Genomic DNA, 24,546 nt, shown 5'->3' on the forward strand with positions numbered 1-24,546 from the left:
AATTGTACAAATACATGAAATCATAAAAGGCTTTAATTTCATAGAGAGAAGTAAAATGTTTTCCTCTGAAATGTAAGTATGGTAAAAATCTATGTACACTGGATTTCTGCTGAAGTACAGGATGGTAATATACTGAATTGTGTTTCATCACTGGAATTAGGAACATGAATTCCCATATCATAGTATTTTCATATAATGTACAACATTGGTGGCCCAACATAAAAGGTGCACTTCATTTCCTGTCCCCAACTTTAGTCTTACATTTGGTAGTACTGATCATACTAACACTGTTGTCTAAAATGTTCTCTTATATCAACTTTGGTTCCACCTCATTCTGCACATCCACACAAACAGAAAGACAGAAACATTTATTTCACATGTTTACTTGAACTTCAATAGCAATACAAGACAATCAGAACACTTGAGGTCGATATGTACAAGGATCTGGGGGGGTTGCAGAAAAGTTCTGAGGTTTTATATGACTGGCTCTGGATTCAAGAGTCCTGTTTCTATGACAAACTCCATGGCAACGAGTTCCATCACCAACAGTTAGTGGCAGGGGAGGCAAAGGTTTTGGCCAGGATGTGAAATGGGACTGGTTAAGAGTTCAAAATCAGTAGCAGGGAGGATGTGTGTAAGAGGCCCCCTTTGATATTGATAAAATGCTTCACTGTGATACATTAATTATACAAGAATGATGTATATACACACACACACTCTCTCTACCACTCTTTCTTTTTCTCTCTCTCTCTCGCACACACACTCTTACACACACGCATGCTCTTCAAGCTACTCACACACGTACACTCACACACTTGAGCACTTCCTTCCTACAGTATGTAGCCTTGTAAAGCCACTATAAAGTCATGCACATGTTCTTTGAAAGGATTTTTTGGCAACACACAAGTGCTTCTTTGACACACTGTTTGCTTGCTACAGGGAAGGGCAACACCCAGCCGATGAACCAATAGAAACTTAGATGATGGGCTAATAATAATAAGCACCAATGATACGGGAAAACACAGCAGGGTTTAGGAAAGAGAGGATGGGGAGAGGAAGAGTTATAAATGGATCACAGTCTTAGAAAAGTAACAAAACATGAAAAGGGGAAAGTCTCGTGGTGATCGGGAGATAGAAGCAGAGAGGAGCCATCACAGTCATGTCGTCATTACATCCATCACCTCTTATCGGTGTCACCTCATTCTCTAAACATATTCATCATCATTTCCATCAATTTGATCATAATTTATTATTTATCACCATCTTCCTCCTCCTCCTCCCTGGTTTCTATGCCCCAATCACCACCGCCCTAGTCACAGACTCGTCACCCTTTGCATCTGTCCATCGTCTCCCTCGGAGCTGGGCTCTGCTGTGTACACTGCCTCTCCGTTGGATGCCAGCGGCGGTGGCTGGTAGAAGGTCTGCAGATGATTGGGCCGCGGCCCCAGCGGGGGACGCCCCAGGCTGTAGGGGAGTTCCAGGGCGGGCCGCTGTGGCTGGCCAGGGGGGCTGACCTCTTCTTGGCCTTCAGGGCTGCTGTCGGGGTAAGAAAGGGTGGGAGGAGAGGTGCGGGTGTAGAAGCGAGGAGGGGAGCTGCTGCGGCTGTACACCTGCGGGGAGTGGCGAGAGTATAGATTGTTTGGAGGTGAGTTAGTATCTCGTGGAGCGAAGATATTTGTTGGTGGAGAGCTTCGCGGAAAGATGCTGAGTGGCGGAGAGCGGCGGTCTCCAGGATAAAGTGGCGAGGGGTTTGAATCCCTAGCGTAGATAGGCGAGGAGTCAGGATCAAGGTCTAGGTCAGGGGTCAAAGGCAGAGCAAAGCTGTCTGAATCGTCATGATCACCGTGGTATCTAATGGACCCTCTGTCTTTGCCTCTTTTTCTTCCATCTGCACCGCCATCTTTGCCCTCAAACAGGAAAGAGTCCTCTCTGTCAATATCCATCCCCCCTCTCCAAACATCCAGCACTCTGTCCTTCTGTTTCTCATTCTCACGTTCAACCCCTGCTCTCCATCCATCTCTGTCCTTCAAAAACAAGGATTCTTCTTTCTCCCTCTCCATCCCACCTCGCCATCCATCAATCCCAAAGTCTTTCTTCTGGGTGATAAAAGTCTCCTCCTGCTCAGTCTCTGTGCCTCCCCGCCAGACCTCCATTCTTCCATCTCTCTTCTCCATTAAAATGGGTTCCTCCCTCCCTCTCTCCATTCCACCTCTCCATTCATCCATCTCTTCGACACTCTTCTGTGAGGTAAAAGACTCATCCCTCACTCTCTCCGTTCCTCCCCTCCATTCCTCCATTATTCCGTCTCTTTTTAAGAGAAATGTTTCATCCTTCTCTCTGTCCTGGCCGCCTCTCCATGTTTCAACCCCCACCTCCCTCTGTTTCATCAGCAGTGGCTCTTCCAGAGCTTTGTACAACGGCTCAGACTCCTGCGGAGGAGGAGGGGGAGGAGGCGGTAGCGGTCTGTCCCGATAACGATCCCTGTCCCTGTCTCTGTCCGTCCCTGCACCTGACTCAGCTCCACTGCGGTGGCGGGACAAAGTACCGGGGGTGCGGCTGAGGGTGGAGTAAGGCCGAGCCTGAACATCAGGGGGACGTGCCTGCTGTCTGTCCTGGAACCCTCGACGACCCAGAGTGCCTTGCAGCTGTGATCTGTCCCCGTCTTTAAGAAGCTCTCGGGTCTCTGAATCCCCAGAAACACGCGAGTGTGACCAGCCATCTTGTAAGCGTGGTGTTGTGGCATGATCTGGTCCACGTGTTGTGGAATGTGTTTCAGGGTCTTGTGTGTGGTGCCTTGTATGTGCCCACCCCTCCTGCTGTGTGTTGTGCCGTGTGTTTGGCTGCATTGTTGCAGCCCAGCCCTCCTGGGGTGGCTGCACATGTCGAGTTAGTGTAGCAGTGTGAGTGACAGCTGCCCTGTCATGGTGGTGAGGCCTCGCTAAGCTTCCATAGCGCTCAGGAGGAACAGGCATGGGAACAGAGGGCCGCAGGTTACTCTGCACCAGCTCTGAAATGATCATCTTCTCCAACGCTGCTGCATCAGACAAGTTGCGGCGCATTCCAGCACCGCTACCCAGATCTGCTGCCCCGTGAGGAGTTAGGAGGGCTGGAGAGATGTCATCTCCCCCTATCCCCACTCCTCCCTCCCTCAGAAGGTCAGAGCTGCCTACAACTCCGGCCCGAGATCCAGGTGTGGACCCTAACCCGTGCAGGGTAAACGTGTTGGGAGTGTAGCCCCCGTTGAGACACACACTGTCCAACCCACAGGACTCCTGGCTCTGGGATACACCACCCTCTAATCAAAAAAGAAGACAGTGCCAGTTAGAGAAGGACAAATAAACAAAAATCATATTCATAAAAGAGATTTATATGAATGAATGTATGAATGAATGAGCTTTAACGTTTATGTGTCTATTGAGGGAGTGGCTTTTCCAAGATTGAAGCGTTAACTATAATACTGATGAAATGTTTGGTAATTGCCACATGGAAGAGATGTATATTATGTCTTTATGGTCTATGCATAGTTACTGTGTGCAATAATTGCACAGATCGTCTATGAACTAAACCACAGTGAACAAGAAAGAGGTGCTCAATGACTGGTTGAGTGAGCACAATAAAGGAGAGCTCATACTCGGCTTGTTTCTGAAGGTTCCTACTGGTCCATGTTAAGACAGAGAGACAGAGAAGGCAAGTGTCAAAAAACAGCCAAGAGACAAACATATTAAGGGCCACAAATTAAAAACATAACAGCATAAAATAAATTCACAGAGCATCACAATTACAGAAGATTCTAAACATTCACACAACTACAAAGACAAACACAACAAACTATAATTTTTGATGAAACTGTAATTTTATAGGCCACAATGAAAATGTTCAGTATAGAGTCAACTGGATCAAGTTATGTCAGAATGGTACACAATACATTGGGTTGTCATCTGTATTCTATGCATCTTTTACAGAGGAACCTACAGACATTTGTGACATAACTTGTGTTTTTTTCTGTTCATCTTATTGCTAAAAAGCACTCTTAAGGTGAACATCAGCAAATATTAGGCTTCAGATGAACAGTACTGAGTGTAGTGCAAGTATTGACAATAATGTACTTGAAGGTCTAGTTTGTACATATAAATAAGAGGACACACTAGACAGTTAACTGAATTGTGAAAAAATGAAGAAAACAAGAGACAGAAAAGATTTTCCACATAAAGCTGTAATAATATGTACCTGTGGAGGTGAAGGGTTGATTGTATCCTTGGGCTAGCATCGTGTCATAAGGAGAAGCTCCAGCGTGGGTTTGCAGCACTGGATTTGTGAGGAAATGGTTCCCCAAAGCAGCTGGAATTGAGAGTAAGAAAAAAATATTAAAAACTAAATTTTACAGTCTTGAACAACAGCAGGGGGAATTCAAAATATGCAAAAGAAGAGAACAAAATCTTTACCTCGGTTAAGAGTGGGGGTGTTGTTAACATCGGCAGCAATGAAGGAGGATTCAGTCTGTCTGCGAACAGTGTCATTCCACATCCTCCTTATACGGCTCTGAAACAGAAATATATCTGCCAAGGTCAAAACTGACTCAGAAGAAAAAGTACATGCAGTGCAGTGGTGGAAAACACTTTTATTTTTGTTACTTTATGCTTCAATGGCACCACATCTCAGGGGCAAAGGCTGTTCTTTTTCCACCATAACATTTATTTGATAAGTGTACTTAGTGATCACTTTGCAGAGTCGTAATTAGTTTTGTCATTTTTAACCTGGTAAAATGAAGGTTAAATAAAGTCCCTTTGCAGAGTCAAAGAAAATACAAAAAATAAAAAATAAATTCTGATGTACTGTACATTGGGTTGAATGTACAATCCACTAAAGCGGGCCATTCTCCACTTTATATTTTATGTTAATATTTTTATACTAGTAAAATTATGATACCAATTACTTGTACTTGCAAACCATTCTGTGTAGTTTAAGTTTCATCTGAAAGACTTAGCAGTATGTACCATGGGCAAAGGTTTTGGTAGCTAATACTTGCTGATAGAAGACAAACTCGGCATAGGCAGTGTGCCATAATACGAGGGCCGTTCAATAAGTTCATGGCCTCACCCAGAAATACTGGTTGTTATAATACAGGATGTTACATTCTTTAGTGATGGGATAGTGATGCTTGAACATCGATGGACCAAGTGCATTGCTGTAAATGGAGATTATGTTGAAAAATAAAATATAAATTATCAGTCTGTGTTGTTCTGTTCTGGGTGAGGCCATGAACTTATTGAACGGCCCTCATATGTCTTCTCACCTACTGCAGTATCAGATGTTTATCTACTGTGTTACGCTCATTTTCTTATGTTATTTTTCTTTTGTCATAAATTTATGTGGTTAAATCAATGTTCACTCCAAGATAATGTGATAAAGAGCTGACCGACTTGAAAATAGTAGCTATTTTTATATTTGTAATGTAGTTTTCTTCAGGGAGATAAATAACAATGAAAACTAAATAAAGAAACTGAAAGTAACATTGGTGTTGGCATCAGCTATCTGTAAAAATGTCATTTTAACCTCTGGTATTAGTATCAGCTGAGAATTTTGCAATCGGTTCATCCCTAAATTTTGTTTATGCAAACTTTGTAACTTCAGTTTGTTTTCTTCAGTTTGTTTTTCTTTTGTTTATGTTTCTGTAGTATTTAAAATATCAGTTTAAACATTTTATATCTTAAAAAGACATTTATTGGCAAGTAAATCTAATTACCGCTGCCAAGTGTAACGGCGGAGGTTACGTTTTCATCGGGGTTTGTCTGTCTGTCTGTTTGTCTGTTAGCAAGATAACTGAAAAAGTTATGGACGGATTTGGATGAAGTTTTCAGGAAATGTTGATACTGGCACAAGGAACAAATGATTAAATTTTGGTGGTGATGGGGGGGAGGTTCATTGATCTGCCTTGGCGGTGGTCTGTACTCTCCGAGTGCTTTTCTAGTTTATGTAATGAGTCATTAACGCCACTGCCGCAACTTGAGTATACATCTACACATTACACTGTGGATTTGTTAAATTCACAGTGGTATAAGTCAGGGGTGCATGGTGTTGAAACGTACCTGTCTGTTTGCAGTGGCTCTCCGACTCTGACTGCTGGTGTAGCGGCTGTTGGAGCGCAGAGCACCACCCTTAACTGAGTCTGGAGAACTGGACGATGAAGTCGCACAGCACTGTGAGAGACGTAGGCATCGGCCATAGTCCTTCTGACCCTGCATATGATATTGAAATGTGTAACTGTGTCATGCATTACAAAATAATGTAAAACACATACTGCATACACACACAAAAGAAGCCTGACCTTCCTGGCAAGGGTGCAGTGCAGTATGGTGATGAGGAGGCCCTGAGCGGTGTTGAGGGAAGAGAAAAGGTAAGCCAGAAGGAGAGATGGAGAGGACAGGAACATCAGGCCTGATGACCAGGTGACACTCTGCAGGAAGAGCAGCGTCAGGGAGCCCACTGCCCACGCCCTGCAAGGACACAGAGGGACCACAACGACACACAAGATTAATGGAATGTTTCTGAGAGAACTGAATCCATGTTACTAATGTTCAGTGTGTGCACCCAAATCTATCAAATGCTCCCATTAGGTAGCTTTCTTCAACACAAATTGAAAAAATAAAGTAGAGTGATTAATAGTGTGAGCTCAAACTAATTTTCAAACTTGCTGGACATTCGTCATATACACAAGCAATGTTTTTTGTCCTTGTGAAAATGTGTTATTTGTTTTTTTTTCATTCATACAGTACTTTTAAGGTTAGAAGTTTTTTCCTCAATAGAATGCAAGGACTATATAGTTTAAACAGCTGTCAGAAGTGCTTTAGTGTGGTATATTCTGGTCCTCTTAAAAGCTTTTTTCTTTACCTGGGATTGCTTTGAACCCTGAGTGAATGTAAAAATGGAACAAAACAAAGGAAAGAGCCTTTCTTCAATTCTTGTAATAATAAGTCACTTTTTGTTTCAGCTTTGAATGCTTTTCATTGATGACAAATTTCTAAACAAAGTCGCTAAGTCATAAATAACTGGATGCATTCATTTTCAAATCCTGATAGTTCTCTTTCAGTTTTTATATCTATTCTGGCCAAGATTTATTTGCAGCTATTGCTTGTAATTTAGCAGCTTAATGCACTCTACAAATCAATATAGGACATTAGACTGACCTCAGGTTGTCATGGCGACTGGAGTCTGGCTTCAGCGCGGCAGTGCTGTGCATCTTATGTAAGGTCATCACCAAGACAACCAGGTTCAACTAGAGTCAAAAAGGACAAGTATAAAGTACAGAGTGAGAGTGTTCATGAATGATTAACCCACATAATTTAATTTCATAACCAAGGGAAAAAAAATACTGTATCTGTGTCAGAAAACTCACCGTTATGATGACAGCTACAGGACCGAGAAAGCTTGAAATAAAGTAATTGTCTGTTCGTAGCCAGCATCTGTGTAAACACACAAAAAAACACACAGTCACAGAAACACATGAATGAACCACCTCAAAACCAGGTTAGTGTGAGAGCCTACATGAGGATATAAATATGTGCACTCACGCAGTCTTTGAGCCGTAGCCTCTGAAGTCTATGGCTGCAGACACAGCCACTACCAGCCCAGGAATAGAGTAGCCACACAGGTAGAAATATTTCCTCCTGGAATTCCTTCCCTCAAATACCTCCCGCTGCAAGAGGTAGAGCTCCACTCCCTCCAGACACAACCAGCAAAACACCGAGAGCAGTGAGAAATGCAGCAAGCCAGCGATGATAGAACACAAAACCTGCAAATGTGGACAGAGAAAGAACAAAATGAGTTAGTTTAAAAAGCTGAAGAAAAATGGGAACAGGACAGTATTATCTTCAGATTGATTGTGGTCACTGTTTTACAAGGTACTTTCAGATGTTATTTAGCTGTAAATCCTCAAATGTATAAAATATTTTAAAAATAAATAAAAATGTATAAGACCTCATTTGAATCATGAACGTGTGATGTGGTTTGGAGGAATATATATACACGAAATGACAAAGAAGAATCTAATCACAGATATCTGAAATATAGATTCAGTCTGGCAATTAAATGCTCAATGGCTGCTTATTGTTTTGTACATTTTTAGATATTTTTAGTTTAGTTTTCACAAATCCAAGTTTTAGATATCATTGAATATGATTTATTTTTGTAAGAACGTTATTGTTGTTATGTTAAACAAGTAGTACCAGGCACAACAAACCCCGCCCCTCGCACATATTTCGCCCATTATATGTAAATGGGACAATTTTAAAATTTCATTATAAATTTCAATTTTGACCTACTTTTCCCAAAATGTAATGAGATCCATTCTTGGCCACTGGCAATCTATAAAGTCAATTTGGTATGAATTCAACTAATAGTTCTGCTACTACAGACATTTGAAATTTCGCCCATTATAAGTAAATAGGGGGGAAAAAAAGATTTTAAAAAATTCATAAAAAATTGAAACTTTGACCTACTTTTCCCAAAATTTAATGACATCTATTATGGGTCACTGGCAATCTATACACCAAATATGGTATGAATTCAACCGATAGTTTTGCTCCTAGAATGTTAACAATTAAAGAAACAAACAAATACACAAATAAACAAACAAACCGAACCAAAAACAATACCCCTTGTCTCCCCTTCGGAGGGCGGGGTAATAACCATTATTACTGATAAGAATACTAAGAATACAATTTTGACTGGGAGCATTGTTTTTTCTAATTTTCTGCTTAATCATGGTACCGAATGTCCTAACCACTGTGTTGGTGTTTCTATTATTTCTATTACTTCTACTATGAATACCTAAAATGTCAGTACATATAGTGCTACCACAGTACTTACAATGTATTGAGCCTTATTGGCACCAACAAGGAAGAGCAGTTCGGTGAACAGCAGGTTGGCCCACAGGTTGCAGTGGATGGTGCTATGATCAGTGTGCCACGGTGCCCCCTGGCAGCAAAGGGTGGTAAGGCAGGTGGCCAAACACACCAGAGCGACAGAGATGCCAACCCAGGAAACCACATTGACCAGAAGCTCTTCAACACCGACCCCAGACTGCTGGAAAAAGAGAGCATACATTTTGCATTAGTTTTGTTGCACTCACACAGGCTTGTAAGAATCAGTGAATGTGAAATATTTGTGTGTCTTTGTGTGTTGCGTAACACCTTTTGAAATGAAGTCACACACAACAAAGAGAACATCTTACAGAGAACATTAATTCAATTTCATGGCAGACATAACACCCTGCAGCATTCATTTGACTCTTTCTTACAGCTACAACCCACAATTAACACCCCCTCTGAACTTGATTTTTAAGTAACATTTTGTAGAGCGCTGTGAAATTTAGCACCACAGTAGATAAATACATAAGGACGGACTCAGAAAGTCTTTGGGGGTAAATGTATGAGTATCTGCAGTAACGCAGGACCGCATATCTAGTATTTTATTTTGCATCCACATATTGCCAAGGTTTGTCCATCACTTGGTTCCAGTTATGTTCGGGAACATTACAGGACCAGCTGCACAGAATCTAATATGGCACAAACATCCACTTAGACATCCAGAACCATGACTCATATTGTAACATATTCAAAATCCTCCTTAAAAACCCATTGTCCATTATTCAACACTGTACTCCTTAGTAAAAACAAAAAAAACAAAACAAAACAAAAAACAGCATGTTTCTTGCTGTTTTCTTGCTGTACTCGTTTGTTGTTATGCAGATCCCTTTATTCTTCTTCCTTGTTGCAGCTCCCATTATTTATATATGTAGAATATTATTTTTAATTGAGAGAACTGCATGAACGGATTATGAGGCAACAGTAATGGATGCATCTGATTGAACTCACAGCTTGCGCATTTTGCCTACAGAGTATCAGTTCTGTTATTACAGAGTACAAAAGGCCATAAAATGGAGAAAAAATCTGAACACTTCAGCAAGAATTTATACTGCAATTATTTTTTTCTCAGAAGGTATGCGTCCTATTCCAACAAGGTATGACCAAAAAATGAGCAAACATAAATCTCATCTGATTTTGCTTCAGAATGACCTTATTACTAACAAACAGTCAAAAATAGATAAATAAATTACCAGTGTACATGCTTGTACACATGGTTTTACATGAGAACAAATAAGTAGAGGATGCTGTGTTCACCTGACCCACAGCCTTCATTACTGGTTGCTCTGCCTGACCTCTGCGGACAAATTCACCCTGCTCTAGAGGTCACTCATGGTTCAGTATAATCACATGGATTCTGAAGTCATTAGAAAGTCTTCTTCTTGGGCATCATATTCAAACATTTCAACTTTTGCAGGTACAAGTTTACCTTTTTGGTTCTCTATACAGCCTCATTTAATCACAAGAAATAAATAATATAAAAGCAAGACTGCTGCAAACAACAAAGCACTGCATTAGTGTTAGCATAAATTAATTGATGAGCATATTCAAAATTTGGTTTATTAACATATGCATAAGCTTTTTATATGTCACTCTAAAGTATTGAAGAGCAAATACACTCTGATTACAAATATGCAAACAAAAACTTGTTATGTATCTGTTGATCAGTATCTCGTCTGAGTTTCTGCTGCACATAGCAGATCGCATTAAAGCTGATCATCTCAATTTAAAGACATTACTTTAGAATTACTCAACACCAACCACCGCAATCCCCAATGATTTGCTACGCTCTTAACAATTATACTAAGATGTATGAATGTGATTTTAAGGAACATTAACCCACATAAATGCAGAATCAAAGAGGAGAACCAAGCTTGTGAACAGCTCGACTACAATTCATCCTGTAACATCTGTCTCTAACACCCATACACTTTTTTGTTCCAGTGCAATCTACTCATATCTTTTGGGAACACACTGGCAGGTTACCACGACATCAAAGAAAGTGACATTTAATCACTATAAAAGACCAAATAAAGTATAGTTATTTTTTCCACATCAGCACACTTTGACTGATTGCATATAACAACCACTGCAGCAGGAAAGATGCAACAATAACAGAATAATCACTAAAGTATAAATTCATCTTCCTCCCTGACACGTCCAGATTTGTACCCACTTTTGCGGTCGTGCCCCATAATAAAAGAATAGCAATAGAAAACAGAAAAAGTTCATTTTAGAGGGAAAAAAATACAAAATAAATTCTATCTATATCTTTGGTCGTTCACACCATGTAAGAAAAAAAAGGTATGCAGTAGTTTAACATGTACAGACAGACAGACAGACAGACAGACAGACAGACAGACAGACAGATAGACAGATAGACAGATAGATAGATAGATAGATAGATAGATAGATAGATAGATAGATAGATAGATAGATAGATAGATAGATAGATAGATAGATAGATAGATAGAAAAGGAGTGTGACCATGATTGTGACCATGTAACTGAGACTCAGTATGTAATCATTACACCAAGTAAAAGGTGATTACTGATGAGTATAAATTGAACTAAAAAGAAGGATGTGTCTGAAAACAAATTATTCCAACTTTAGGGGTAACAGTTTTGTAACAGAGCAGCATTAGTTCAAGATAATTACGTCATAACTCTGAAGCATACACGCTGTATATTGCTGTGTAATTTGTTGCTTATCCAAAATAAAAGTAAATTGAAAAAGATGTCAAACTTAAAAATTGACAAGACACTTTTAGAATTATAGCTAGTCAGACAAAATGTAATATTTGCGTGGAATACTGCTGTTTAGCACTTCGGCACTTTGGCTGAAACTGCAGACTTCTACTGAAGCCTTAAAATTGTGGGGCTGGAGTAGAGGTAGGGGAAGAAAGGTATGAAAGGTAACTTTTTTATTCCACAGCAAAATTGGCACTTGTAAAATAAAGAAAGTAAATTAAAAAGTACTGGCCCGAATAAAAACATAATTAAAATTGAGTCCCATGGCTAAGAGTCAGCTACATTCCTGAAACACACAGTATAAGTCAGTGTTCCAGCCTCATTATCCTTCACTAGTTAGTATTAGCACCAAGAAACTGTTTAATCAGTCTGTGTACACTCTTCCATGCACATAAAAGAAGAAAACCTCCGTGTGTAGCCTTAAACCCACATCAGACTTCTATTAAGATGACTCAGACTGCGTCAAATGTTATTTTTGAGTGTTGCATTACTCACAGCAGGCTGCTGGTACGTCATGAGGACAGCATAGCTGGACAGGTGGTTGCAGGCACAGGTCGTGTGTGTGTTGTTGGTATGTAATAAGCGGCAGCCCTGAGTGGACCACCTGCCGCTCCCAGAAGCCCCTGTTGTGTTCCAGAATGAGCAGTTTGGACCAAAGTGGTTCTCCAGCTGTGGAGAGAAACACCAAAACACATTAGATTCTGGTTGGACATTCAGTCCCCTGATTATGCATTAATTTCAGCAGTTGATCATTGTTTTGACATTTGTGGAAAACAACTCAACAAATTTTATTCTGGAGTTTAAAAACACATTTATGGTAGTTGAGTTTTCATTAAAGTGTTTCTATTTTCTGAAACTTCATGTAACTTCTTTCCATTTTATTGTACTGCAGTACTTACATGTACTTTAAGTTAATAGTTGGATATTCTTAATAATAATCTATTAGTAAACTCACCTGTAGATGCCTGAGAGTGAAGATCACTGGCTCAGAGAGGTAAACTCTGTTGGAGCCTCTGTGAACAGAGGCAGAGATAACATGGGAGTTGACCACCAGACTCCTACGCCTGACGTCTGACCCCTGACCCAGGCCCAGCCCCAGGCGCAGAGTCGAGTTCTGGGTTGTCAGGAACGCACCCAGGTTCTTATAGAGAGCGAGAACCAGCTTCACCTGGCCTGCAGGGGCAAGAGGATGGAAAGACGCAAAATTATATCTGCATTTCTGTTCCTATGATTTGATATTCCACCCATGTTGAGACTTTCAATCATCGTGTTTACAGCACATGTATGCATAATATTGAGACTTACCACACAAAGGGCCTGATTTACTAAGATCGCAAATAACGGGCGCAAATGTGCTTGCTTACACTAAAAAATGCGCGTGCTATTGATTTGCGTGTCAGTGGTGATCAACTAAGATTGCCTGTGCAAATGACTACAGGCACAAAGTCTTAGAGACCGCCCTAATTAAATGAGGATTTTGTGTGCGCTACTGGTTGTCGTCACGGAGACAATGCGCTGTAAAAACCACTCTGGGATATCCCAGCACTCATAAATATGAAGTTGCTCTTTTTCCACACAGAGGGGTGAATAGGTATTTCTCTTGTTGTTTATCAGTGGTGAAGTGTGTTATTAGTGAAATAAATACCTTCTCTCTTTATGTCGCTCTGTATGGTGAATGAAAACTTTTAAGTCCGTGGGCATGATAGAAAAAAAATAGCTGCTTATATAGCTGGTTCAGGAGTCCAGTCATAACACCATGGACAGCGCTGTTTATTTGTGTGTGTATGTGTGTAGGTGTGTGTGTGTATTGTGCAGCGCTAGAACCCATCCCGTTCGGTCTCCCTTGCGAGAGAGAGAGAGAGAGAGAGAGAGAGAGAGAGAGAGAGAAAGAAATTAAAAAAGAGAGAGACGTCTCTAAGGAGTCTGGTCCTGGCCTAATGTGGTGTGCGGAACCGGGCATAGGGGGCCCATAAAGTGGGGGGCCAAATGTCTCAAATTATTATTTTTTTTCTTCCGTCATTCCAAAAATGTTGATGTGATCAGAACAGATTGGTTCTGTGTTCCCTTTGGTTGGGCCTATGCGCCTCCTCGCTATAACACCTGCAGCCAGTTTTGCGCGAAGCTGTGCCAGTTAAAACCTGCCTTTCAGACACGCTAAATATAGACGCAAAATCAGCCACCACAGTCAGTTTCAGGTTTAGTAAATCACATTGCATGCGCTAAATAAATATTTGCATTTACTCCTCCTAATAATTTTGCGCGCTAATAATTTTACACACTAAATGGGTTGCGTGAGCTATTTTGCCCATTTGAGAGGTGCAAACCTCGGTGCGCCCTGTTAGTAGATAAGCTTCAACGTGTTTTTGCGTGCACAGTCAAGTTTGCGCATGTTTTTACATGCGCAAACCTTTAGTAAATCAGGCCCAAAATGTTCATTAGTTTGTTAGCTTTGTGCCACACACCATTGTTGCTGTACTGTTGCAGGGCCAGAGCTGAGATCTGGAGGACGCTGTCGCTGTCGTAGGAGTGAGGGAATGTCAGGTCCTGTATGTCTGCTTCTGTATTTAGTACATACACCTCCAGGTCTATCCACATGCACACAAAAAAGTATGAATGAGCTTGGTAACTCTCACACATAATAAAATGGTACAGGTAAGAAATGGGAAGATGTCTTACCAATATTTGGTGCCCTGTCACTGAACCGGCCCTCGTAGAGATTGTTAGCTAATAAAAATGCTCCTTTTTCTACTGCGTCTAATAGTAGCGATGCAGAGCGTGACTGGTCCACACTGCTCATATCTGCCCAGGACACCAGAGCCTCTGGACCCAGAAGATTATCAACTGTCTGAACGACCGCCTGAGACAGAAGATGGAGAATTTTTTTTTTTTTATCAATCAATCAATCAATCAATCAGTCAGTTGGTCTGTCTGTCTTCAGTCTGTCTGTCTGTCTATCATTACTTACCTGAACATAAGCTCTACATGTGCGTTCCCTCTTTTGCAGCTGAAAAGAAAAAAACATATATTATTGGAATCATCAAAGCTGACATTTCCAGTTCCATTTCCAGGAAAGGTCAAAAGCATAATTTACCTTGTTGTAATTGCGTGCTGCAGACTCTTTATTGGCTGGTCTCAAGGCCTGTAGTTGTGAGTCCAGGATGTCTAATAGTTGTTCAATTAGCCTAACAGACATGCTGACATCACCGGCGTAGATCCGCCCCCGGGTCAAGTTGACCAACTCCCCAGCGATATTGGCTGCATTCTCTCCACTCTTAATCTACAGTAAGGTGGGGGGTGTTTATAATGTCAAATATTTTGACATTTAAGAGAGAACTGCCGACTAGCTTTGGGGTATTTGCACAGCATGTGTGTTTGTGTGTACATGCAAGTGTGTGAATGTGTGACTAACCTTCTGTGCAATTTGGCTGACCCAGGGAGAGGTGCAGTTGGAAAGGTCAGGCCCTCTGGAGCTCCAACCCACTGGAGACAACACACACTGATAGGAGGCAATACCTGCAGAGGCAGATGGGGTAGCAAAGGACACCTTGTCAAACTGCTGAATTCATGTCTTACAAGACTTCTGTTATTGCACAGAAGTGGCAAATCACAAATTCACTTCTTCCATGCACATTTTTCCCACCCAATTGTTGGTCATAAACATTTCTAAATGGATTATACAGAGAAACTGTAGCTCAGTCAAATAACGCAGACATAAAAACCTTTCAGATGTAGAAAGAAAATTAGAAACACTTTAAATCACAGTAGAGCTACACACTAACAATTATAAAAGCTCTATAATTGGGTAATTAATGGCAAACACTAATTAATAGCAGCATTAAGAAGCTATTAGAGATAATTAAAAAAAAAAAAAAAGGCCAAACAGTGACCTGTTGCTTGTCAGTGTGAACACTGACTGATTACTAAGCTTAGGTAATGTGTCTTTTTTTTTAATCTTCTCTTTCACAAGGAATTTACACCAAAATATCAAAAACATCAGATTATGACATGTCAAATTTACAGATTCATACACTAATGTTATGGCAGTAATGTAGTTTATACAGTTTCCTCTTGCTGGCTGAAAATCAGAGTAACTCACTGGTAAATGGTTTCACATGGTGACTGATACAGGGACGACATACAGTAAGGTAATTAAGTAGCAAGATCTGAAATCTAACATAATACATAGAGAAAAAGTAACTTACCAAATAGTGAGCCTGAAGTTCTGGATAAAAACTGTTCTTTAAGATTTTTTAGTAATGGCTTATAAAGATTTTTGTGTTTATGTGAGGCCAGTCTTTTTTGTGGTATCAAATAGTAATTTTTCTGAACAGACCTTGGGTTTATAGAAAGGGTAATGCGGTTCTTTACACAGCAGTTCAACAGTAGGTTACAGATTCAGACTAACAGCTACGCCTGTTTTAGTTTTATTGATTTAAGATAAGATTATTCCTTGGTGTTAACATCAATTCAGCGCTAAACCCATGTCCAAACCATTCAGAGTGATTATGAGCAGGCAAGAAGTACCACAAGCTTATCTACATAATCTGCATAAGAGCTTTTCCTCTGAGGGAAAGCTTGGCTGAGGAAGACAGCTGCACAGCGAGAGGAAGAGCTGACAAACCCCTCTTCTCTAAACACTGAAACCTCTCTTTTTTTCTTTCTTCTATCTCATTTGAAGGCAAGTTCAATGATCGACTATGTTTCAAAAGGAAACGTGATAGAGACACACTACAGACTGCACTAATACCCACACTTATACGCAGACACACAACACACACCAGACTGGGTATGTCCCACACTTACCCAGCGACCCTTTAGGGCACGGCCTCTCCACCGTCTCTCCCTTCAGGGCCGGGGGCCACTGTACCCCTCGTGCCACCCGACCCTCGCACCCTCCAACCTGACCGGGGCTCCCAGGGGCCAAGGGCACCCGTAGAGGAGGACGTGGTGTTAGGGGGACCATGGCTGTGATGGGCCTCTGGTCAAAAGGCCCCCGGTTAATGACCCCAATTGGGTGAGAGGCTGAAGGCTGCACAGGGGTCAGTGCGACAGTGGCAGTGTAGGAGCGGACTGTGGTCATCAAGGAGGAGAGGGGACCTGACGGACAAAAACAACATCCGATCACCAGAGTGCTCACATTTGTCCAAATACACAACTGCAGTCAGTAGACTTAGGTGACTGGGGTTCTGGTATCAGTGTTTGAATGGTTACTTCCATCCAGTTAGAAATTACTCACAGGGTCAAGGTACTTCGTTAAAAACCCAGTAACTCATGAAACTGCTATTTCATGTGATTATTGGTCCACAGATACACAGATAACTTGGCTGAGTTTTAAATAGCGATTTCTTTGTTTACCCTGGATGAAAGAAAAAAAAAAAACTAACAGAATCAGATATTGGGCAATTTAATATTTATCTGTTTATCTGTTTGCATCCCTGCAAGAATTTGTTCTTTTCTAACAAATTATTTTTTCTGCTGTTATTTGTGATTTTGAAAGGAAAACATTGTGGAATTTCCTGTTTGTTTACATATGAGCTTTTAACTACAAAAATATATTGTCAAATGTTTCACCTTTGTAAATAATTGAATCATGTAGCTTTTCTGAATCAAATCAAAAACCGCTTACGCTAAGTGAATATCATCTCGGGACGGTAATGTAACATCTGACCCATCTCATGTTGTACTTGAAGAATGTGAGCATTTGCTCTCAAACAGAACATTTAGAGTCCCACAGGCTCAAGTGAACAGACTGTTCCTCAGTCTGTCACAGAGCTTGGAAGTAGACATCAGTGTTTGTCTGAAATAAGCAGCAACTGTTGAAAGCCAGTGATTACATTAATGATACCTTAGCCACTTATTTGCAATGTTTGGTTTAACATTATTATTAGGTCTGTTGTTTAGATGTTTTGTTTGTAATTTTGTTATTCATGGGGTGCATCTTCGGACACATGATAAAATTCAGTAAAATAGTATGACAGAATAAAAGAAAGAATATTCTGAAGTGAAATCCAGTCAAAGTTAGATGATAAACCAACCTTTAGTGGGCGGTGGTGGTGTGAATTGCAGTGGATATCTTAGCACATAGTAGTTATTCCAAACATAGAGCTGGTTGTCTCTGGGGTTGTAGTCTATGGAGGAGATATACTGGTATGGGTTGGGGAAAGGTATCTGAACAGGCAGCTCCTGTCCACGGCTGGTGTCGTACGCATAAACCACCATGTCGCTGCCAACGCGCCCATCAGCCTGACCCTCATCATCCTGGAAGACAGAGCGAACAGCGTACAGCACGCCACAGGCCATGAAGGCATTGCTCGCCCCACGTTTGTCAAAGCCAGTGGCCCACGTCCCCTCAAAGCGGAGGGTGTACGGGTTCACCTGCAAAACAAGAAACAAACAGAGAGTTCAGATGGGGATGAAACCTTCCTTTTTTGTTCCTGCTCCTCTGTCTGTTTTCTTTCCTCCTACCTGGCTGACTACGATGCGTCCATTATTGGCTTCAGTAGAATAGATCACCCAAAGGCCGTTTTCATCCACAGCCAGATCGATGTCTGACTTCCCTCCCCAGCGGTAAGGAGAGGTGTCGTGGTAGTTGGCATTGACCACCACTGCCTCGCCGCTCTTGATGCGCGTCCGCAGGTCATACTTGACCAGGTTCCGTGTTCGCTCCTTGTTGTAGAACACAGCACCATCATACACCACAAAGCCTGTACCGTCCACACGGCTTGGCAACCTGGAACAGAAATATGACAAAGAACATATTCACCCCCACACTTTATACAAATACATGTTTCTACAATGAATTTTGTAATTTGTTTTGTCATTGAGAAAATAAGCAGTTCAGAAAATGGATGCATGGATGAATTTGTCATTGAGAACAGAGCTAATATTCAATAGATTCTGTTTTTATTAAGTCACTCAGTTGTTTTTTTGATTCAGCTGAGCTTTTTGAGTAAATGAGTGGATTTTATTTGTATTTCCATATCGTAGTTTTATTTTAAATGTTGTTTTTCAGGTAATATGAGGAAAGCCTTGATTCATGGATGAAAAAGTTAAGATGAAACACTGCATGACATCCAATATGATTTATAAAACTGTTTGCCAAAGCCCCCATATTGTGCAAACCCATTTTATCCTTAACATCAAGGGAAAGTTGATTTTTTTAATGCAGTTCTACTTCATTTTATTATACTTTCTATTGTGTGTTTCTTGAAACACTGTTATCTTCATTTCAATATTTTTGCTGATATTTTTAGTCTTAGTTTTCATTATTTTTCATAATCATTAGCTCAGATCAGAAAGGTGCAGATAAATCAGTCACCAAAGCCACTCACTTATAGGTGGTGGTAACCCTGTTCTGCCGGTAGTCGTCCCAGGACGCATATTCGTACAACACCTCTGTCCGATAAGGTGTCCAGGGCATGACGTACAGCCTGTCACCAGCCTGCAGTGGGTCCTTACACCACGCCCCCGACTGATGCTCCGCCTCCAGGAGAGACGAGGCTGGCTGGATACTGAGCAGTGAGCCAGGACAGACGAAAACTGGAAGAAGGGAGTTAGGAAGGGCAAAGGATGTGAAGAGGAGAGGAGAAAGAGAAAGAAGAAGAAAAAGAAGTATAGCAGGGGAAGTGAGAAAGAAAAGAGTGGAAAGACAGTGAAGGCAGGTGCGGGGTGTAAATGGATCGATGCATGAAAAATGGATTGAATTAGATGCAGTTGATGCAGCGAGATTAGGAAAAAGAAAGAAGAGACAAAGAGAGGAATTTAAAACACCTGTGCTGATTTTGAGAGGAAAGCAGCTGAAGAGATGTAAAAGTGTTGAAAACACACACTTAGTGTGTGTAGTGAGTAATACAACAGGGACACTGCAATTAAAGGTGTGTGAGTGTGTTATTGTGCTTTGGCTGTGTGTGTGTGCATGTGTCTGTGTGTGTGGGTGGGTTAGTGCAAAAAGAGTGACAGAGTGTGAGAGGTAGAATCAGGGACGCAGTAGGCGGGGCTAAATTTTGCCTTGAAGTGAATGAGAGGGCAGGTTAGTTTACGCCAGGCACAACGACTGGTCCACCCACATGTCAATAACTGTATGGACACATATGTTTACTGTACAGTCTCACACTGGCATGCAAATAGGCATGCACACACATTCACACACGTAAGCAGTGCTTGATAAGCACACATCCAGACGGATATAATCACACACATTTGGTCTTATTTTTCCTATGAAGATAAATAAGGGGCTCTTCCTATAAGGGAAGAAAAGGGAAAATAAGCATGAAGAGGATGACTGGACAAGAAGGAATAAAGGAATGAAGCACAGACAGAAAGACAGGAGGAAAGAAAGAAAGAAAGAAAGAAAGAAAGAAAGAAAGAAAGAAAGAAAGAAAGAAAGAAAGAAAGAAAGAAAGAAAGAAAGAAAGAAAGAAAGAAAGAAAGAAAGATGTGTAAAAGTAGTCAGCAGAGAACGAGTGTTAGAGTGTTGTGTGAAACGTGTTTATGTCTTTTTGTGTGCAGAGAAAACGAAGAAGAGAAAAAAAGACCAGAAGCAAGAGAAGAAGACAGGAAGAAACTGGAGAAAGAAAGTGAGAGAAAAAAGAAGAGGCTAGGTGCAGAACCTGGATAAAACTGGATAAAAGGACGGGTTTCCATACAACAAGAGATGGATAAGATGGGAAAAAAGAAGGAAAAGGAAATGAAAAAAGGGGGGCAACATCCAGCATGACTACGAAACAACGTCCTAGGGTAGGAGGAAGAGAGAAATGGTAGAATAGAGGAAGAGTAGGAGAGAAAGAGTGGGGTTGGGGTAAGGAGAGATCAAGATGCTACAATGTATTGTCTTTACCTTTTTGGTCCACTTCTACTCAAGCATAGGAAAAAAAGAGGGAGAGAAAGAAAGAGAAGTCAGAGGATGAAAGAAAGGGAAGAAAAGAAAGCAAGCAAGAGAGGAGGAGAAGAAAGATAGAAAGAAGGAAAGAAAGACAGAGGGAAAGATGGAAAGAAAAAGAAAGAAACAAAGAAGGAAGGAAAAAAGAAAGGAGAGAAAGAAAAAGTATTGCACAGATAAAGACTTTGGAACTCATTCTCACCACAAACATTATAGTTCACATAAAAGAAAGAAGCACAAGAGACCCGGCATACCCCTCCACTCCACTCCCCGCCCAGCCCACCCTTCATCCCTCCTCCACCCCACCCCGATCTCTCCTTTCCTCAATCAGGCTCCTGTGGAGAAAAGAGAACAACTCCTGTGGCGTAAATCTGGAAAAGAAAACACACACGCATGCACGCGCAAGTGCATGCGCGCACGCCTGCACTCTCACACAGAAGACATACAGTATGCAAATGTCCTATAGTTTCTTTCGCTGTACTTTCTCCATCCAACTTTTTTATTGCATTTCAAGCACACAAGCAAACACACACGCTCCCTGAGAAAAAAAAAAAAAACATCTTTTCTATTCATCAATCTCTCAGGGATACAGTCGACATCAGTGCTTATTAGAACACAAACCTTAAACCTAAAATATAGCTCAACAAAAATAGGTTAAGTCTTCGTTTTTACATGCACATGCACATATTAGAGTGTATATATGTTCTTGTGTGTATGTATGTTTATTCATTTGTGTACTTTTTATAGACTATGCATCTATACTCACTATAAGGGACACACTCATACTGGATCTCCAGGTACTTGTATGTTCCAGGACAGGGGTCTGGGAAGACGTCGACTCCTGCGACCACCACACACTGAGTCCTGTTGTTGCACCTGGAGGACAGCAGATGGATGGATAGATCGGTGGAGGGGATGATGGATTGGAAAAAGAAATAAAGGAGGGAGAGTGATTAAGAGACAGGAAAGGGGAAGCAAAGGACACTCCATTTGTCTACTCTCCCTCTCTCTGAATATTGATCAGTTCTTCTAGGAAAACACTGCTGAGTACACAGCTAATGGTGCAGCCAGGCACACAGACTCAGCTGGAGAGATTACTGCACTTCCACATACACAACACAAGACTTCGCCTCCTCAATGTTTCCTCTGTCATGAAGCTACATACATACTCTACTGCAGTGCACATGCTGTCTCCATGAAACTGTAGATGCTTTGATTGATCTGTCTAATAATGTTCTACATATGTACACTTGAATAGCACAGTGGTGACATAACAATTTACATTCCTGCTGTGTAACACAACAACAATGTACACAGCAACTTGACCCCACACATACCTCTGAGCCATAATCTTTAAAGCATCTGGAAGGTAACACTGCGTGTTCTCCATCTGGAAGGGGTCTGCGTCACAGATCTTGTCATCAGTTCGGCCATAGTTGGCGGTCTCCACCATCACAACGTCACTTCCTGGGCAGCGCAGCTCAATGGGGTAACCCTCACATGCCAGCTCCCTGCGCAGCAGGCCAAACATGGTGGACCGGGACACGGCTGCTTTAAGAGGCAAAAGTGAGGGCGAAGACAGAGAGACAAAGACAGGAAGATGTCAGACTGGGACTGTAATATGAGTCACGTTTTTTAGTCAGAATAATTATGTTCAATGAAAATACACAATCAAATTAGGTTTTTTCCTGAGGTCTGTGTCCAGGGGTGGTTTCTTATATGGGCAGAGTGGGCAATGGGCTGTATGCACAGCCCCACTACCTGAACTTAAGGCAGCTTCTTTATTTCCTGTCTTTCATTATTGGACACACTGATTAATCCAGGTGTGTCTGCTACTTCTTGTTGTGACTACTGTGGTCAGACACACCTGGACTAATCAGTGTGCCAATAATGAAAGACAGGAAATAAAGGAAGTTCAGGAAGTAGTGGGGCTGTGCATACAGCCCATTGCCCAGGGCGGCATTTCATGAGGGGCGCCGCGCCACGAGCTCTTAAAAAACACTGAGTCAATCTATCACGGCGTGCCAAGGAATTGGCACAACAGCGCCCCCTCTGTTGTGCAGGCGCCCCTGCATGCTGTGGTGGTGCCGTGCGGCATGCGCACAGAAGCGGCTAGAGACGGGGAGGGGGGGACAGTTCACCTGTGGGTCTGTCAGGTATCCAATTTAGAAAAAGAAGAGGAGAAACGGGCAAAAGATAAAGGTATGCACATGTTCTGTCCATATTACTGCATGTTCTGAAAACAGGGTTAAGGTTCATCAGGCAGGGTCTAACTCTTACATTTGTTCGCTTTATCTATGATGCTTGCTCTGCTCTACTACAGCTATATTTCAGTTGAACTGAACTATAAAGGTAGTCTATATCTGAACGGGTCATCACCGAAAGTGTGTCCTGTTCCTCCCAGAGAGTTAGATTACTAGTGTGTAAGGACAGACATTAATACTATATAATGGTATGTTTATTTAAATGTACAAGTCATGGATGTTTTAGATTCACAGTTATATTTACTGTCTTTTGATGCCAATTCAGGGGCACTTCTAAAATATTTTGGATCATCCCATGCCACTGGTCAGGATGAGCTGCCATCTACCTCCTCAGATACACAGGCCTCTGGAATGATGTGGACACTTCAGGGACAGACACCATCTATGGCCTTAAAGACAGTGTCTCCACTAATGTCTGATACTGAGGAGGCAGACTGGTTTGCTCCTACTTCTCACCAGCAAGAGGATCCTTCAGGTCAGTTTTTGCAAATGTGTGTGTGTGTGTGTGTGTGTGTGTGCGATTGTTTAGAAGAAAAAAATAGTTAGAAGTTGACTGATATATTTAGAGAAGAACAACAGCCTTTCTTTTGATTCTGTTGCAAAGTGTTTTTAAAATGAATCGTTCTTTTAATAAGTTCAGGAATGGCAAATTGGAAACATGGGAGCCCTTTACTCACATCACATAACAGTAGGCTCTTGTCAGGGTAGTGTCTATTTTAATTTAAATTACGTTATTTTTTCCACACAGACCTTGTTAGTTTTTCGATATTTTTAGATGTCCTTGTGAACATATAATAAAACATCACAGTTTGCTAAACTTTGATGTGTTTTTTCTACACAGCCAATGACTTGTTTTTGTTAGAACATCATACCTGTTGAACAGCAACAAAGGTCTTTTGTAAAACATGGAAAGATAACCTTGACATTATCTGATCATTTTTGGACCATTATGACTTTTTTCCCCAGAGACTCTTTCTGTTCAACTGTCATCACATAGTTAAGCATTTTTATAATCCAAAAATACCCAGGGTGCAAAGGTATGAGTGTGTGTGTGTGTGGGAGTGTACATATGCTTGTATGTGCATATCCACTGGTGCATATGCTTTGTCCCTGTATGATGTAATGTTTTACCATGCTTGGTAAATGCTTTTTTTTTTTTTTTAATTTACTTTTTCTTTTATGTGTGTGTTGCACTTTATAACCATGTGTTTTAAAAAGTGCTATATAAATAAAATTACTTAGTTACATCCTCTTTAACTATGGGTTTTTAAGTGATTACATTATATATCAGTAAGAGACCGACTCATATGCACTCTAAAATGTCCCAATTAAGACAAATTCTAACCACCAAATCACACAATTAATCAAAACATTGACATACAGTATTTGCTGTTAATGTAACATAATTGACATATTCAAGTGACTTAGTGTGAACGCTGGTTTAATTTAATCTTTAAAATGTGTGAATGCTTTGACTGGAAGGATTCCCAGATGCAGATGACATAAATCACACCACACCTACAGTGTGACACCTTCATGAGATGAGCTGTGTAGGTGCGTTACAATGTCTTGTTTTTTATAAGTCCGTGGTGAGGATAAGGCTTATACTGCTGGCTGTCAGGGCTTCTGTAAACATAATCTGACAAATGTACGATTTTCTTTGCATTGCTGAGGAATGGAGCCGGCTGGATGTGAATAAGTCACCTCACTGTGTGTGTAAATTCACCTGACTG

At 41.1% G+C, this 24,546-nt stretch overlaps 1 protein-coding gene across 8 annotated transcripts in view; it reads right to left on the reverse strand.

Moving 5' to 3' along the window:
• Nucleotides 1-353: 353 nt before the first annotated feature.
• LOC115420193 (adhesion G protein-coupled receptor L1) overlaps nucleotides 354-24,546 on the reverse strand; it is a 41,618-nt gene continuing 17,425 nt past the window's right edge. The window contains exons 3-26 of one of the 8 annotated variants that reach the window (XM_030135485.1): nucleotides 21,887-22,097; nucleotides 21,316-21,425; nucleotides 20,508-20,522; nucleotides 19,003-19,210; nucleotides 18,137-18,401; nucleotides 17,707-18,046; nucleotides 16,475-16,768; nucleotides 15,081-15,184; nucleotides 14,763-14,948; nucleotides 14,637-14,675; nucleotides 14,348-14,528; nucleotides 14,134-14,256; nucleotides 12,627-12,844; nucleotides 12,167-12,340; nucleotides 8,866-9,078; nucleotides 7,569-7,789; nucleotides 7,394-7,460; nucleotides 7,185-7,273; nucleotides 6,326-6,494; nucleotides 6,087-6,236; nucleotides 4,443-4,539; nucleotides 4,228-4,338; nucleotides 3,632-3,655; nucleotides 354-3,295 (exon numbers count right to left, since the gene is read on the reverse strand). In XM_030135485.1, coding sequence (XP_029991345.1) covers nucleotides 1,314-3,295; nucleotides 3,632-3,655; nucleotides 4,228-4,338; nucleotides 4,443-4,539; nucleotides 6,087-6,236; nucleotides 6,326-6,494; nucleotides 7,185-7,273; nucleotides 7,394-7,460; nucleotides 7,569-7,789; nucleotides 8,866-9,078; nucleotides 12,167-12,340; nucleotides 12,627-12,844; nucleotides 14,134-14,256; nucleotides 14,348-14,528; nucleotides 14,637-14,675; nucleotides 14,763-14,948; nucleotides 15,081-15,184; nucleotides 16,475-16,768; nucleotides 17,707-18,046; nucleotides 18,137-18,401; nucleotides 19,003-19,210; nucleotides 20,508-20,522; nucleotides 21,316-21,425; nucleotides 21,887-22,097 — 5,591 coding nt within the window. In that variant the 3' untranslated portion in view covers nucleotides 354-1,313. Of the gene's footprint in view, nucleotides 3,296-3,631; nucleotides 3,656-4,227; nucleotides 4,339-4,442; nucleotides 4,540-6,086; nucleotides 6,237-6,325; nucleotides 6,495-7,184; nucleotides 7,274-7,393; nucleotides 7,461-7,568; nucleotides 7,790-8,865; nucleotides 9,082-12,166; nucleotides 12,341-12,626; nucleotides 12,845-14,133; nucleotides 14,257-14,347; nucleotides 14,529-14,636; nucleotides 14,676-14,762; nucleotides 14,949-15,080; nucleotides 15,185-16,474; nucleotides 16,769-17,706; nucleotides 18,047-18,136; nucleotides 18,402-19,002; nucleotides 19,211-20,507; nucleotides 20,523-21,315; nucleotides 21,426-21,886; nucleotides 22,101-24,546 lie in introns of all 8 variants that reach the window. The other 7 variants (XM_030135478.1, XM_030135469.1, XM_030135461.1 and 4 more) reach the window with 7 other exon arrangements.

This window comes from Sphaeramia orbicularis, chromosome 1, assembly GCF_902148855.1.
Source record: "Sphaeramia orbicularis chromosome 1, fSphaOr1.1, whole genome shotgun sequence".
NCBI lineage: Eukaryota > Metazoa > Chordata > Actinopteri > Kurtiformes > Apogonidae > Sphaeramia > Sphaeramia orbicularis.